Source organism: Mustela erminea, chromosome 11 (assembly GCF_009829155.1).
Source record: "Mustela erminea isolate mMusErm1 chromosome 11, mMusErm1.Pri, whole genome shotgun sequence".
NCBI lineage: Eukaryota > Metazoa > Chordata > Mammalia > Carnivora > Mustelidae > Mustela > Mustela erminea.
In genome coordinates, this window is record NC_045624.1 from 86529930 (window position 1) to 86543180 (window position 13251).

General features: G+C 44.0%; 1 protein-coding gene across 3 annotated transcripts in view; it reads left to right on the top strand.

Moving 5' to 3' along the window:
* Positions 1-6792: 6792 nt before the first annotated feature.
* The window catches only part of LHFPL3 (LHFPL tetraspan subfamily member 3), a 567497-nt gene continuing 561038 nt past the window's right edge, over positions 6793-13251 (top strand). Inside the window, exon 1 of one of the 3 annotated variants that reach the window (XM_032305396.1) lies at positions 6793-7572. In XM_032305396.1, coding sequence (XP_032161287.1) covers positions 7131-7572 — 442 coding nt within the window. In that variant the 5' untranslated portion in view covers positions 6793-7130. The remainder of the gene's footprint in view (positions 7573-13251) is intronic. The other 2 variants (XM_032305395.1, XM_032305394.1) reach the window with 2 other exon arrangements.

A 13251-nucleotide genomic window follows, 5' to 3' on the forward strand; every position in this document is an offset into this window, starting at 1 on the left:
TACAGAGAGAGACACACAGGGAGAGAGAAACACAAGCAGGGGGAGTGGGAGTGGGAAAAGCAGGCTTCCCAGCAAGCAGGGAGCCCAATGTGGGGCTCGATTCCAGGACTCTTGAGATCAGGACCTGAGCTGAAGGCAGATGCTTAAGGACTGAGCCAACCAGGTGCCCCTTTACTCTGTACATTTAAGTAACATTACAATAATAATTACGCTGTCGGTGTACTAAGGTTTTTGTTGTTGTTTTATTTTTAAGAAGGATTTATATGTTTAGAAAATACTGTAGATTTGTGAGAATTCACAAGGCAACATGTATTTTCTCTCCTTTGAAACTAAATGCCATTTCAGATCAAACACACCTCAATAGGACGAATCACCTAACATGTCTGAATATTGTAAAGTGAAGAAATTCATTATGAATTTAGTTTCCCATGAGACATTTTTTTGCAGCATATTAATTTTCCATGAAATAAAAAGTAGTGTCAGATTCTCCAGCAAAAGAGTGAATGGGATGAAGTGTTTATGTAAAATGAAAGAGTGTACACCAGTCAAATGAAAAATATATATACACATAGTCTTTCCAAGAAACATTTGAAGAGTAAGTTGGTAGTAAGGCTTTATCAGAGACTGGATGTGGTAGATTTGGTTAAAATTCTTGATTTTTTACTCATCTGTTTCCTGTAAGAGAATTTTATATCCCTATCACATCGACTTTTGCTTTCTGTCTAAGATGCGCTTTGGCTAAATTAATATGAGATGACATGCTGCATGCTGTATTTGAGGAGAAGTTTTATTTTTTAATTTTTTATAAAGATTTTATTTGTTTGTTTATTTATTTGACAGACAGAGAGAGAGATCGAAAGTACACAGAGAAGCAGACACAGAGAGAGGGGGAGGCAGGCTCCCTGCTGAGCAGAGAGCCCGATGTGGGCCTTGATCCCAGGACCCTGAGATCATGACCCTGGCTGAAGGCAGAGGCTTAGCCCATTGAGCCACCCAGGTGCCCCAAGCAGAAGTTTTAGATATAGTTTTTAACTTGCCTCAGCCTCTTATACTTCTGTCCTTATGCCAACAACATGTCCCAGATGGGAGCTGCTTCTTCAACTAGGAACTCTGAATGAGAATACAAGCAGACCTATAGTTAGGTCCTCTGCCTGGAGAAGAACCTTAGCCAACCAGGAGCCATCACGTGGTGTGGGGGTAGAAGTAAATGTTCGTGGTTATAAACCTGTTAGTTTGGGTTTACTTTTGCAGCAAAAGCTGACTAAAACAGGCATAAAGTTGTGACTCTTCAACAAAAGCACTGAATTATCAAAATTAATATTTTTGTACTGCTATGGCAGCAACAGAAATCATGTGGGTGGGGTTCCTTTACCTTTAGAGGGTTATCTGGGGGTATAAGACTTTATATATATACACTTTGTGGGTTGGGGATATTCTCAGAAAGGCTGAACCTGAGGTTTGAGAGACTCAAGTGATTGCCAAGTGGGAGAAACAAGTTTTGTGAAGAAGGAAAGATGTGTCTAGCAGAGAATCCAGCAGTGGTTTCAAATATGAGACTGAAATTGGAAGTACAAGGGTAGATAGTCCAAATGAAGGTGTTGGTTGTCAGTCAAGTGCACCTTGAATGGGAAACTTGATGAAGCAGTTTTAGAAAGAACAGTAGATAGAATTAATTTTTTTAAAGATCAAGAAGACCAAATGAGTGCGAGATTGAAAGGGAATGGAACATACACAATGAACTGAAAACTTTAATAATTATTTCATTACAGACTTAAAAAAATCATACCTCAAATGATGATTATGTAGTCTTTTATTCAATAGAGGTCATTACTTACCCTCAGATACAATTGTTTGGAAATCATCAAGGGCTGAAAAAGGTTACCAGAGAGATGGTTCTTCTAACACAGGCTGTAGAGGTTTCGGCCTATGTGAAAACAAATTATGTTCTTAGCTGGGTTCTGGAAAAGTGGAAAGAACTTATAAAAGGAGGGATTGTTATACAGAGTTCAATTCAAAATAGAAGAAAAAGGGGGAGGAACTGGGGTAGGGTAAAGAGAGGAAAGAGGAAAGAAGAATGATTGATGTTCCTGTATCTCATTTCTTTCCATACACGGAACTCACATCTTTTTGCAAGTGAGATAGACTAAGGTGCCTTGAAATCAGAGCCTTGTGATCAATGTGATCTTGATTTGCAGGGGGCTTTGAAACACTCAACGCATTTGATTGCCACTGCTGACCTAGCTACTGATTAACTAAGAGGTGTTTCCTGTTGTTTGAAAAGCCCCAACAGAGAACTAAGGTGGGAGGGTGCGCAGAGGAAATCCTTGGTGAGTGAAAAGAGATTCATTATTAGAGTTTGTACATTCTGTAGTGGGATCTGATGATACTGACCTTGTTAATAGCCCTAGAAATTGATGAAATAATTTTGGAAATCATCTCTTTCTCCATTTTCCAAGGTCATCACAATGACTTACCTGAAAACACTAAGTACTGATTGCCTGAAAAATTATGACGATTGGATTTCAGAAGGGATTTTCAATTTCAAATAAAATGTCTGCATCACAAGTCTGATATCTCTTGTTAGGTCTCGCCTCATTTTTCTGCAGGTACTGGGTTTTATCATTTTCTGCAAAGTCATCCTAGAATAGTCTTTGTAGAACAGAATAGAATCTACTGCAGAAAAGGGACCTTGGAATTCATCTGATATGCTCTTTCCCTCATCATAATTTTAGAGATGAGAAAACCGAGCCCTGTGAGCCTCAAGCTTTAGTTATGCAGAGACGGCACTGTATCTGGATCCTGTCTTTTGCCCTCCAAGGTCTTCACATTCTCCCAAGCCATCACAGATAGTTTGGGATCAAAATATTTCATCCTTGGGGGCGCCTGGGTGGCTCAGTGGTTAAGCCGCTGCCTTCGGCTCAGGTCATGATCTCAGGGTCCTGGGATCGAGTCCTGCATGGGGCTCTCTGCTCAGCAGGGAGCCTGCTTCCTCCTCTCTCTCTGCCTGCCTCTCCGACTACTTGTGATTTCTCTCTGTCAAATAAATAAATAAAATCTTTAAAAAAAAATTCATCCTTGGATTTACGTAGCATCTTTCTTAGTTGTGTTACACAGTCCAACTATCCTTTTGTTGTTTTCTGCTTTATGGTCCTCACATTCATTAAGACACAGTTTGAGAAAAGAGTGGGTCTCACTACTGACTCTTTGTGGTAGTAAGAGAAAAGCATTTTTAAGAGTCAAGTTTGAGATTTGAACGTTCAGTGTGTCTAATTTGAGGCTGTCAGTGACACTGACTTCTACTAGTTATTTAGCACATATGAATCATGTTATAGTTTCAAAATATGCTTCTATCAATAGTAACTTCTTAGCATGAATCAGGCTAATTTTATTATTTCCTCTTCCCCCAAACAGCTTTCCTGTCACATCACATTTGATGAATGTAATGAGCTGTCCAGGCGCTGAGCTGTCTGAAGCCCTAAGGTGTGCACGGTGTCAGACAAAAGCTTTACATTCAGTTTAGGGACAATGTCACCTCTGGGATTTCTGGTCGTAAAGGGCAAGGTTGGGATGGGCAATGGAAGGATTCGGGAAGAGGTAGAAGGACAATTGCATTCACTGATGGCAACTGAAGAGCTTACAGGAGCTCTACCTCATCCCTAGTTCCAAGAGTCTTGGGAGACCTGCTCATCCTGGAAATCTGCAGGGCAGGCTAAAGGTCTGGAGAATGGTCACTGGCAGCATTCAGTTCATCCATGACCAACCCCCTCACTTCAAGGAGCAACAACTTAAGTTCTCAGGGGAATCCATGGGTGCACTGAAATTCATCACGAGACCAACCCCAGTCTGTTCCAAGTTGCTGTTGACCAGAGGGGACACCTTGAGTGTGCCCCTTGGTGTAGTGATTCTGAGCACGAACCTAGAGGCAATTCTAAACCTGGAATAAGAATAGGGCTCTCCTTGGGTATGACTCAAATAGAAAAGCTCTTTGAATCACAACATTTGAATCTGAGTCACTCGCCAGTCTTTTCTCTGTCCTATAAAGGCAATTTAAGCACTGAGGTCTAAACTAGGCTTTCTGATGCTCAGCCTTTCCCCTCTCAGCAACTTTCCATCTCAACTACCCCATGGGAGCAGTAAGATCTCTTTTAGGGATTGATTTTAAAGAAAGACCACTTCATACAAGCAGGTTTGGGGGTTTTGAGGCCTTGGGAGAATTGTTAGAAATTATTGTCAGTTCATGTTGTAAAGCTATGTCTGCCCCTGGGAACCATGGTCTGCCAGTTGGCCCCATAAATCCAGTTACCCTCACCTTTCCTCTTCTTCCTTCCATGCTAAAACAATTCTGATTTTCTGATTTACCAGCAACTTCAGGGGAGTTAAAACAAATAACACGTAACATAAGTTCTGACCCTCCATTGCCACCAATGCACTGATGACGCATCATCGTGAATTATATTTTTAGAGGCTTGCAAGTGTTATATTGGGCTGGCTGGCTCATATTTAGGTCACCTTCCCCACCTCCCCCAAATCCTTCTGATTTTTTAAAGACCTTCTGAGAGTCTACCACCATACTTGCATAAAATTCTTAGTCTTCTAAACTTACACGTCTCATACTCCTGTTTAACTCTGTTCCCTTGGTTTCCAAAGACCTGCCTAAAGGACCTGGAACTGTATTACCTGAATTTCATGCTTATAGGACAAACTGAATATATGATTCCAGCGCTAATCCTTTTACATTCTTTCCTAGTTTCAACAATAGCCAGCAGGCTCTTCATTATCTCATGTGTCCCATATCCATTTTTCCACTCCCTTTGTCTTCCCATACAATCTCAAATCTTCAGGTTATCAGATGGTGGGCATGGCTGGTCTTCATCACTTAGGGTATGACCTGAGTCTTCTTCCATATGATAGGTATTCAGGTGGCAGAATACCTTTTCGAGCTTTCCTTCCTTCCTCCCCCAACATCCTCTGTTCCCATCGAACCATTCTCAGGCATTCTTATCCATTCCTGGTAGTTTCATATTCCAGCTGGTATCCTTGTTTCTCTCTTCTTGTAAGGCCAGCAGTTTGGGCTTAATGGCAAAATGATGTCAAGGAGCTGATACAGGTTTTCTTATCATAATAAAGTGTGGAAGTGAGTGTAGACTTAGGGGTCAAAATCTTTTTTTTTTTTTTTTTAAGATTTTATTTATTTATTTGACTGAGAGAGACAGAGTGAGAGAGGGAGCACAAGTATGGAAAGTAGGAGAGGGGGAAGCAGGTTTCCTGCCTAGCAGGGAGCCCCATGCAGGGCTTGATGCCAGGACCCTGGGATCATGACCTCAGAGGAAGGCAGGGAGGCAGACGCTTAAAGACTGAGCCACTCAGGCGCCCCTAGGGGTCAAATTCTTTTTCTTTAATTAAGATTTTATTATTTGACAGAGCACAAGTAGGCAGAGCGGCAGACAGAGGGAGAGAGAGAAGCAGTCTCTCTGCTGAGCAGGGGGACCGCTCAGGGTCTCCATCCCAGGACCCTGGGATCATGACCTGAGCTGAAGGCAGCCGCTTAATCCACTGAGCCACCCAGGCGCTCCTAGGGGTCAAATTCTAACAGAATTCTCTCCCTTCTGCTCAGAGAATTCCGTGGTCATCTGGTCCAAAATGGTTTATTACCACTGATGGCGCTGCTGTTGGGCATTCTCATTTCCTTGCTTTGGGGGGCGGGGGTTACATGTTTTGTTTTAGTATCAGAGTCAGAAACCAAGAAAGTAGCCAGTGGAAATGGAGATTGAAAGGCAGGAACTGTTAAAAGAGCAACACTTTGAGCAATGACTGTAAAGGGAAAACATTAAGCTTAGGAAATAGTACAAAGCGCAGGTGTAAAACAGCAAGGCTACAGTGAAAGTGTAAGGAATTACACTGTGGCTCGTTTGGGGGAAATGACTCTGGAAACAGCTCTCCGGTTAGCTGGAGCTTTGTGTTGTGGGGGAGAGGAGGATACCTGGACAATGAAAACGACCTGTCCTCCACATGGTAGCCTTAGCACCCAGCACAGTGCCTAGACACAGAACAGTTGCGTGAGAAAATACAGCAGGAGCCAAAGTACCCAGTGTTTTCAGATAAACTACACATTTCTGTGACACAGCCACTTCCGCGCCCAGCACGCTCCATCCATGGCAGGATCTGTGGGGGAAAGGACCTGACTTAAAGGAGAGTCGAGGGCATCACTGGCTACGGTTCATTCGGTTGCGCGGAGGGGGAAAACGCGAAGAGGAAATAAGCTCAGCTGAGCAGATACGAAGCCAGCCTTGAGGTGTGCCTTTTACATGGTCGTCTGTCACGCTCCTATCCAACTTCTGTCTCCACCTCGTGGAACACCTGGCAACCGAGGAGTTAGCCAGGGGGCAGTTCTGTGGTTGTAACGGGGAGGCTCTTGGGGGCAGCATGTCTCCTCTTCCTTGCCTCTCTCGCCCGCACCTGCCGCGCGCAGCCCCTCTCGCCTCCGCCAAGACGCCGAGGTCGAAGCACGTTGCTGTGCGGGGCTGAAACGCTCCCAGAATGAGCCTCCCACGCCCGCTCCCTAACACCAGCGGGAGCCGGGGCTCGCCTCTAGGATCCCTGTGGGGGCTCGTGCGTCCTCCTTAGGCTTTTCCCCCCTCCCCAACTCCAGGCCCGCGTCTCCGGCCCACGCCCGCCACTCGAGGGGCGTCCCCGGGTCGCCGCGGTCCTCCGCGCCCCGGGGCACCCGGCTGGGGGATGGGGCGGAAGGCGGGAAGCCGAGCGGTGGGCGCCGGAGCTCGCGCGCCACGCTGCCCCGCGCGGGATTTGCCGCCTTCAGCTGCAGCAGCTGCGGCGGCGGTGGGAAGAGGGGTGGAGGGCGGTGAGGAGGGCTGGAACCCGGGCCAGGAGGGAGGAAGAGGGAGGGAGGGGGGCCGGGAGGCTGTGCCAGGCGAGCCGGAGGGGTGCTCAGCGCTCCCCCGCCCTCCTTCCGGGAGCGAGGATGCAGACTCTGAAACTGGCGCTGCTGGGCTGAGGCAGAGGCAGGGGAGTTGCAGCGCGCGCGGCTCCGTGAGTGTGTCTCCTGAGCGCGGAGAGGCGGGGGGAGGCGGAGGACGAGGAGGAGGAGGAGGAGGAGGAGGAGGAGGGGGAGAATGCCCGGAGCCGCCGTCGCTGCCGCCGCCGCCGCCGCGATGCTCCCGGCTCAGGAGGCTGCCAAGCTGTACCACACCAACTATGTGCGGAACTCGCGGGCCATCGGCGTGCTGTGGGCCATCTTCACCATCTGCTTTGCCATCGTCAACGTGGTGTGCTTCATCCAGCCCTACTGGATTGGCGACGGCGTGGACACCCCGCAAGCCGGCTATTTCGGGCTCTTCCACTACTGCATCGGCAACGGCTTCTCCCGGGAGCTGACCTGCAGGGGCAGCTTCACGGACTTCTCCACGCTGCCCTCGGGCGCCTTCAAAGCCGCCTCTTTCTTCATTGGCCTCTCCATGATGCTCATCATCGCCTGCATCGTCTGCTTCACCCTCTTCTTCTTCTGCAACACGGCGACGGTGTACAAGATCTGTGCCTGGATGCAGCTCACCTCCGGTGAGTGCGCGCTCACCTCGGTGGAGGCGAGGGGGACGGCGGAGAGCCCGAGCCCGGAGGGGCGGGAGTGGGAGGGACGGGGGCCGTGCGCGCCGCTGGGTGCCGAGCAACTTAATCCGCTCAGGCGTTGGGGTGGGGGCGGGAGCGCTGGGAGGCCGGAACCCCCGGGGTTCCCCAGCCCCGCTCTGGCGCCTTGTCCCGGGCTTTCCAGAACCTCCCGAGCGCTGGGGACGCCACCCGGGGGGACGCGCGGGAAGAAGGGCTGCTGCTGGGCCGAGTCCGCCGGGAACTGAGGATGGGGAGAAGAGGCCGGCCGCTTAGGGCGCGAGCCGAGGGACTAAGGAGGGGCTGACACAGCCTGGCGGAAAGCGGATTTGGAGAAGGTTGTAGTGTGGAAAGAGAGTCAGGCTGCTCGGTCCCTCTCTGGGACTGTTTCTGTCTTTGCTTCAGGAGGGGGTGGTGCTGGAGTGAAACTGTTTCACTCTGTCCCGGGCAGTTACAGAAAATGCATCATCCATCTGGAAATGAGTAAATGCTAATTCTGTTTTGGGTTTCACCCTTTTAAGCAAAATGGAGCTTTGAATGTTCCTTCGCGATTCCCCAACTGTCTAGTCAGTCCTCCGTTTGCTTCCCTGTCAAAAAAGGTCCTTACACCAAATCCTTCAACAGAGATCTTGAGGGAATCAAGATTTCTCAAGATCTCGTTTTGGGAAAGTGGCTTTAGAGAGGATGGGTCGAGAGGAAAACCCCTTTCAGTAGCATTTCTGATGACTTTTTGCCTGTGGAGGATAGATTGTTGCTAGCTGGAGGATATGAAAGTACTTTTTCTGAGCATCAAAGTTACTTCTAACCCAGAAAGGATGGGGATGCATTTCCCGGTGGCTTTGGAGAATCCTGAAACAAAACTGACTCCTTTCTCTGCTTCCGGTGATGCGGATTCCCACTCTGCTAGCCACCTTGGATGCCCTGCCTTCTAAAGGCAGCCTCCCTCCTAGGACACTTGACACCCTCCTGGTCCCACGGTGTTGGGTCTTTTTGATTTTATGGGTGATCTGGTTGTGAAAGAATATAGGATATCCCAGGCAGTCAGACTGTCTAATTTGTGTTTTGTTCTATTTTGTTTTAATTTTTATTTGTTTTTAGTTTTAAAAGCTGTTACCTTAAAGATTTGGTACTTATCTTTCTGCCTGGGGAGGTTTTCTGGGGACTAGGGATTTGATCCCTGAGTTTACCAGAGTGTTGTACTTAAAGGTGCTGGACAAAAGCATTAAGGTTCATGATCTTATATTGCTGGTTGATATGAGAATCTTGTGGGAGACTAAGCTTGTATTAGGGAAGTATTTGTTTTGTATGAAGTGTGTCTCATCTAATTTTGATTTGCCATGTTCTGGGAACACGTGCAGGTGAAAGGCAAGAAGCAAGCACCAGCAGAGAAACACGCCCTTCCCCCTCCCCCATATTGCTATCCTCCTGAATTGCTCCAAGCACCCCACAGACGCCCTCTGTTTTATATATAATGGTGACTTTTATGACCATTTCAGAAGCAGACTAACTTTGAGATTTGGAATAAATTCACATATTACGGTTGTTCTTGACATTTGGCTCTGGTTTGACTTTGAAGACAATAGGACATTGAGGATGCAGATGTTTTAGAAAAAGAATTGACCCTGCACAGCTAATTTTAATTTTTCTAAGTTAAATGACCTATTTAGACTGAGGATTCAAGTTAGATTGTTTTTCTGAAGGTCTGAAAGTAATTTGCAGGTGATTTCTCAACAACATATTTTAAATATTTTATTTTTATGAGTTTCTGTACTCTAAACCCAAGTTTTTTTGTTTTTGTTTTATTTTAAAAAGGAAAGAAAACTATCTTTGGAAGAATTCCCAGCTTAGAAGTTAATACACCTACAACTATTACAGTGTTTTTTTCTTTCTTTCTTTCTTTCCTTTTTTCTGGAATAGAGCACACAGGAATCATTCCGGGGTAGTGAAATATGACGTTGTGTTTCCAAAAGTTTGACATAAATATACTATCCTGTTTTCCATATGTCAACCTAAAATGTGATGATGGCCTGTGTACTAAGGAAGATATTTGGACATTTTTAGACTTCATTTTTGGAGGAGTACAGGTCTTTAAATTCTAGGCAAACTTCCTAAAACCTTTATTTGCAATTTATTTGGTATTTTATTCCTGGATAAACCACAGAAGGACATAATTTTATTAATGCAATTTATTAATTAAGGAAGAATGTTTATGATGACGGGCAGTTAAGAATCAAAGTCAATTTGATCCAAGTCAAAGATTTTTAAGGAATGAATGGGTTATAGAAGATAGTTTTGAAGAATGTCACATTTAACATGGTTTTCTTTTTTAAAGTCTCATGGCACTAATAAGAAATTTAGCATAATGGAAGCTATTTCCAAAGTTTAGGTTCTAACCTTTAAACTATTCCTCTTCAGTGTTAAGCCTTCTGGTACTTATAATTTAACTGTACCTAGGTTAATCTCAAGTGCAATTTGCAAGCTGTGAAAGATGAGACTATTTGCTTATTAGAGACTGTTTAACCCTCACTGGAAGTCAAACAATTAACTTGTGTATTTAGGTATGTAAGCATTTTCACATAGTAACATTGTAAGCCAGAGCCAAGTAGAACATAAAATCCCATATGAAATGTTAAGAAGATGATGAAACAGGAGATTCAGCACCAAGAGTTATCCTTTTTATGATTCTGAACAATGAACTAGAAAAAGTACTTAATTTATTGCATCTGAAAATGATGTTGCTCTTCTATCTAGATACGTGAATCACATATAATTAATGGTGCTATTATGAACACCTTGCCCTGTCCCTCTCACTCTTCCCTGTAAATCATTATTAACCTCAGTAGAGTGAAGCTGCTGAATTAGGAGCTAATATGTCATATTACTTCTGGATATTATCCTATACTTATGGACCATGCCTAATATAAAGACTGAAGACATAAAAATAATACCTAAAATAAGCAATAGCAATCAGAGATGCATAATTTTTCTAATCTACAGAGAGATTTGAGAAGAAGAGAGACGTTTCTTTTTTCTGTATCATTTCTCCAACACTAAGAGGAAAGAGGTAGATCTGTAATTGGTCAAGTAGGGTAATAAAGTCCAGATTTTTTTTTTTTTTTTTTTTTTTTTAATAATCAGGATGGAAAGGGAATTTTGTTTCTCTGGGAACTTGGTTCTTTGTTTCCATGTTCTTGTTCTTTAAATCAGTGTTTTGGTCTGTTTTCAAGTCTATTAATAGCCAGGTCTCATAAAAGTGTTGTTTTGTTTGTTTTATTGACTATAAGCCATGTCTGTAATTGTTTCCAGAAGCCCAAGTGTTAACATTGTAGACCAAAGAAATTTTTTTTTTTTTTTTTTTTTTAAAGAAGCTAAAGGATTAAGTAAAGAAGGTAACTCTTTATCTTGGGGTTGTAAATTCGAGTCCCACACTGGGTGTAGAGATTATTGAAAAATAAAAAAATCTTTAAAAAACAAAATAAGCCAAAGCATTAAGATACGATTTAAGGTTTTTTAGACATCCACGATGGATTTCCTGGTTAAAAGCAGAAGATGAGGAGATAAGTGCTGTCTTCTGTGAAGAAGGGGTACCAGACCCATGTTGGCTTTCTTTATTCAGGAAGGATAATGTTAGGAGAAGAGATTGCATTTGCCATATCCCTCCCCTCTTGTCATTTGGAGTATACCAACAAGAAGGGCCACCAAGATGGCAAGGGTTAAGGGCTGAATTGCTTAGTCACTTTCCCCAGGTCTGCACCCTTAGATTTCCCCCTACTCTTTTTAGCCACCTTGCTTTCCTAAATTGTATAACTTTGTTGCTTGGATCAGATGAGAATCATCAGGAGGTAACCACTGCATTTCTAAGCCTGCAAGGAGAAGCTTTGCAGTGTTATATTGATACTATCTCATGGCACCTTGCTCTTAAAGTCCTTACCAACATTTGAGATGATAAATATGTTTGTGTGTTTGTTTAATGTATGTCATCTCCAGTACACGGAGAGTTCTATAAAACCATGTCTGTTTTTCTTCATATTGTATAAAGATCAAGATCATGGACACTGGAGTAAAATGATGTGGGTTTCTACCCTGGCTCTGATACTAAGTATAAGACCCAGGGTAATAATTTCTCTGGACTTCAGTTGCTCGTCTGCCAAGTGGACATGTCCTTACCTCAGGGGACTGGTTCAAGGATTAAAGAGCTAATGTGTCTGCTGAGATCAGTGCCTGGTGCAGAGTAAGCGAGAGTTAGGTTGTTCGTGTGCTATTACTGTTCTGTCTTAGGCATGTCATATACCGAATAGTAGATATTCAATAAATTGTTGTTACTGAATAGAAGAAAGGATGAATGATTAATGGGGTAAAAAGCGAAAGGAGAGATTTAAAATTTCCCACACACCATGTTGAGAAGTGAATGTCATATATTCTTTGAAGCTGTGACACTCATCTTCCTCATTGGTTTGTGGCATCAGTAATCGCACTAAAGGATCTCTTCCAGCATCCTTTGACAGCGGTGATTGTGACATGACAGCTGAATTTGTGATGCACTTCTTGCCCAATGAGGCTCTTCTCTAAAGCAGGGATAATGATCTTTAGTACAACCATAGGACATAATCAATTGTATTTTAGGATTCAGCAAATTTTTCCTTACTGTTTGATTTCTCATGAAAAATGTCATTCAAAGTGGAGGTTTTATGTAAGACCAGGTTTGCATAAGAGCAGGGACCCCATTCCAGCCTGAATTTTCTTACATATGTTCAGGAGCAATCCAGACAGAAGAGGATGTGTCTTCTAGGCTTTCCTTTTCTCTTTCTGGGCATCACTGCAGATGTTTTCTTGGACATGCCAGGGATCCTGCCCCAGTCCTGCTCAGATGGGTGACCTTGTGTGTTCAGAGTCTGGTCTCCAAAGGGGGACTAGGTTGGGATGGACTAGCCCTTGGGACCACCACCAATTTTTACTGTCTGGTTTGTGCTGGGCATATGAGAAAGTGAGGTTTTGCCTCAAAGGGCTGCTAACCCATCCTACATTCAGAGTTGCAGAATGACTTTAAAGGGGGCTTTTTCCAATACCAGTGCATTCCAAACCCTTGCCCACATGCAGCGGGACGAGAATACAAGGGGTGAGGGCAGTTTTCATTTTCTAACGACATGTTCTAGTTCTAAGAATTTTCTGTTTACCAGGTCAAACTTACAAGAAAGTGATTCAAAATGAGAATTTAGAAACTTTTTCTTTTTTTTCTCTTTTGGTTCTATGCAGTGTGACAGGGATCTGACAATTGAAGAGATGTTGAAAAATATATTAATGTGAATGTCAAAACAAATGATTTTTAGAACTGCGAGATTTTAAGTGAACATCTGTGAAAAATATCAGACCCTGTATAACCCATGTGGTATATTGTTAGGTGTTCTCTTCCTTTGGCGCGAGGCTGCACGTGTAACAGCTTTTGAGAAATGTTAACAAGGTGTTCACGTGTTCTATTACATAATAAATACGTACATACATACATACATACATAAATGTTTAACCATAATGTGGTATCAGGTGTTTAGCATGAAAACAATTATTTGGTGATTAACACTTATGTTCGGTAAGATGGGATCAGAGAATCCAGATGGCCAGGCCAGTGTATTGCATTTT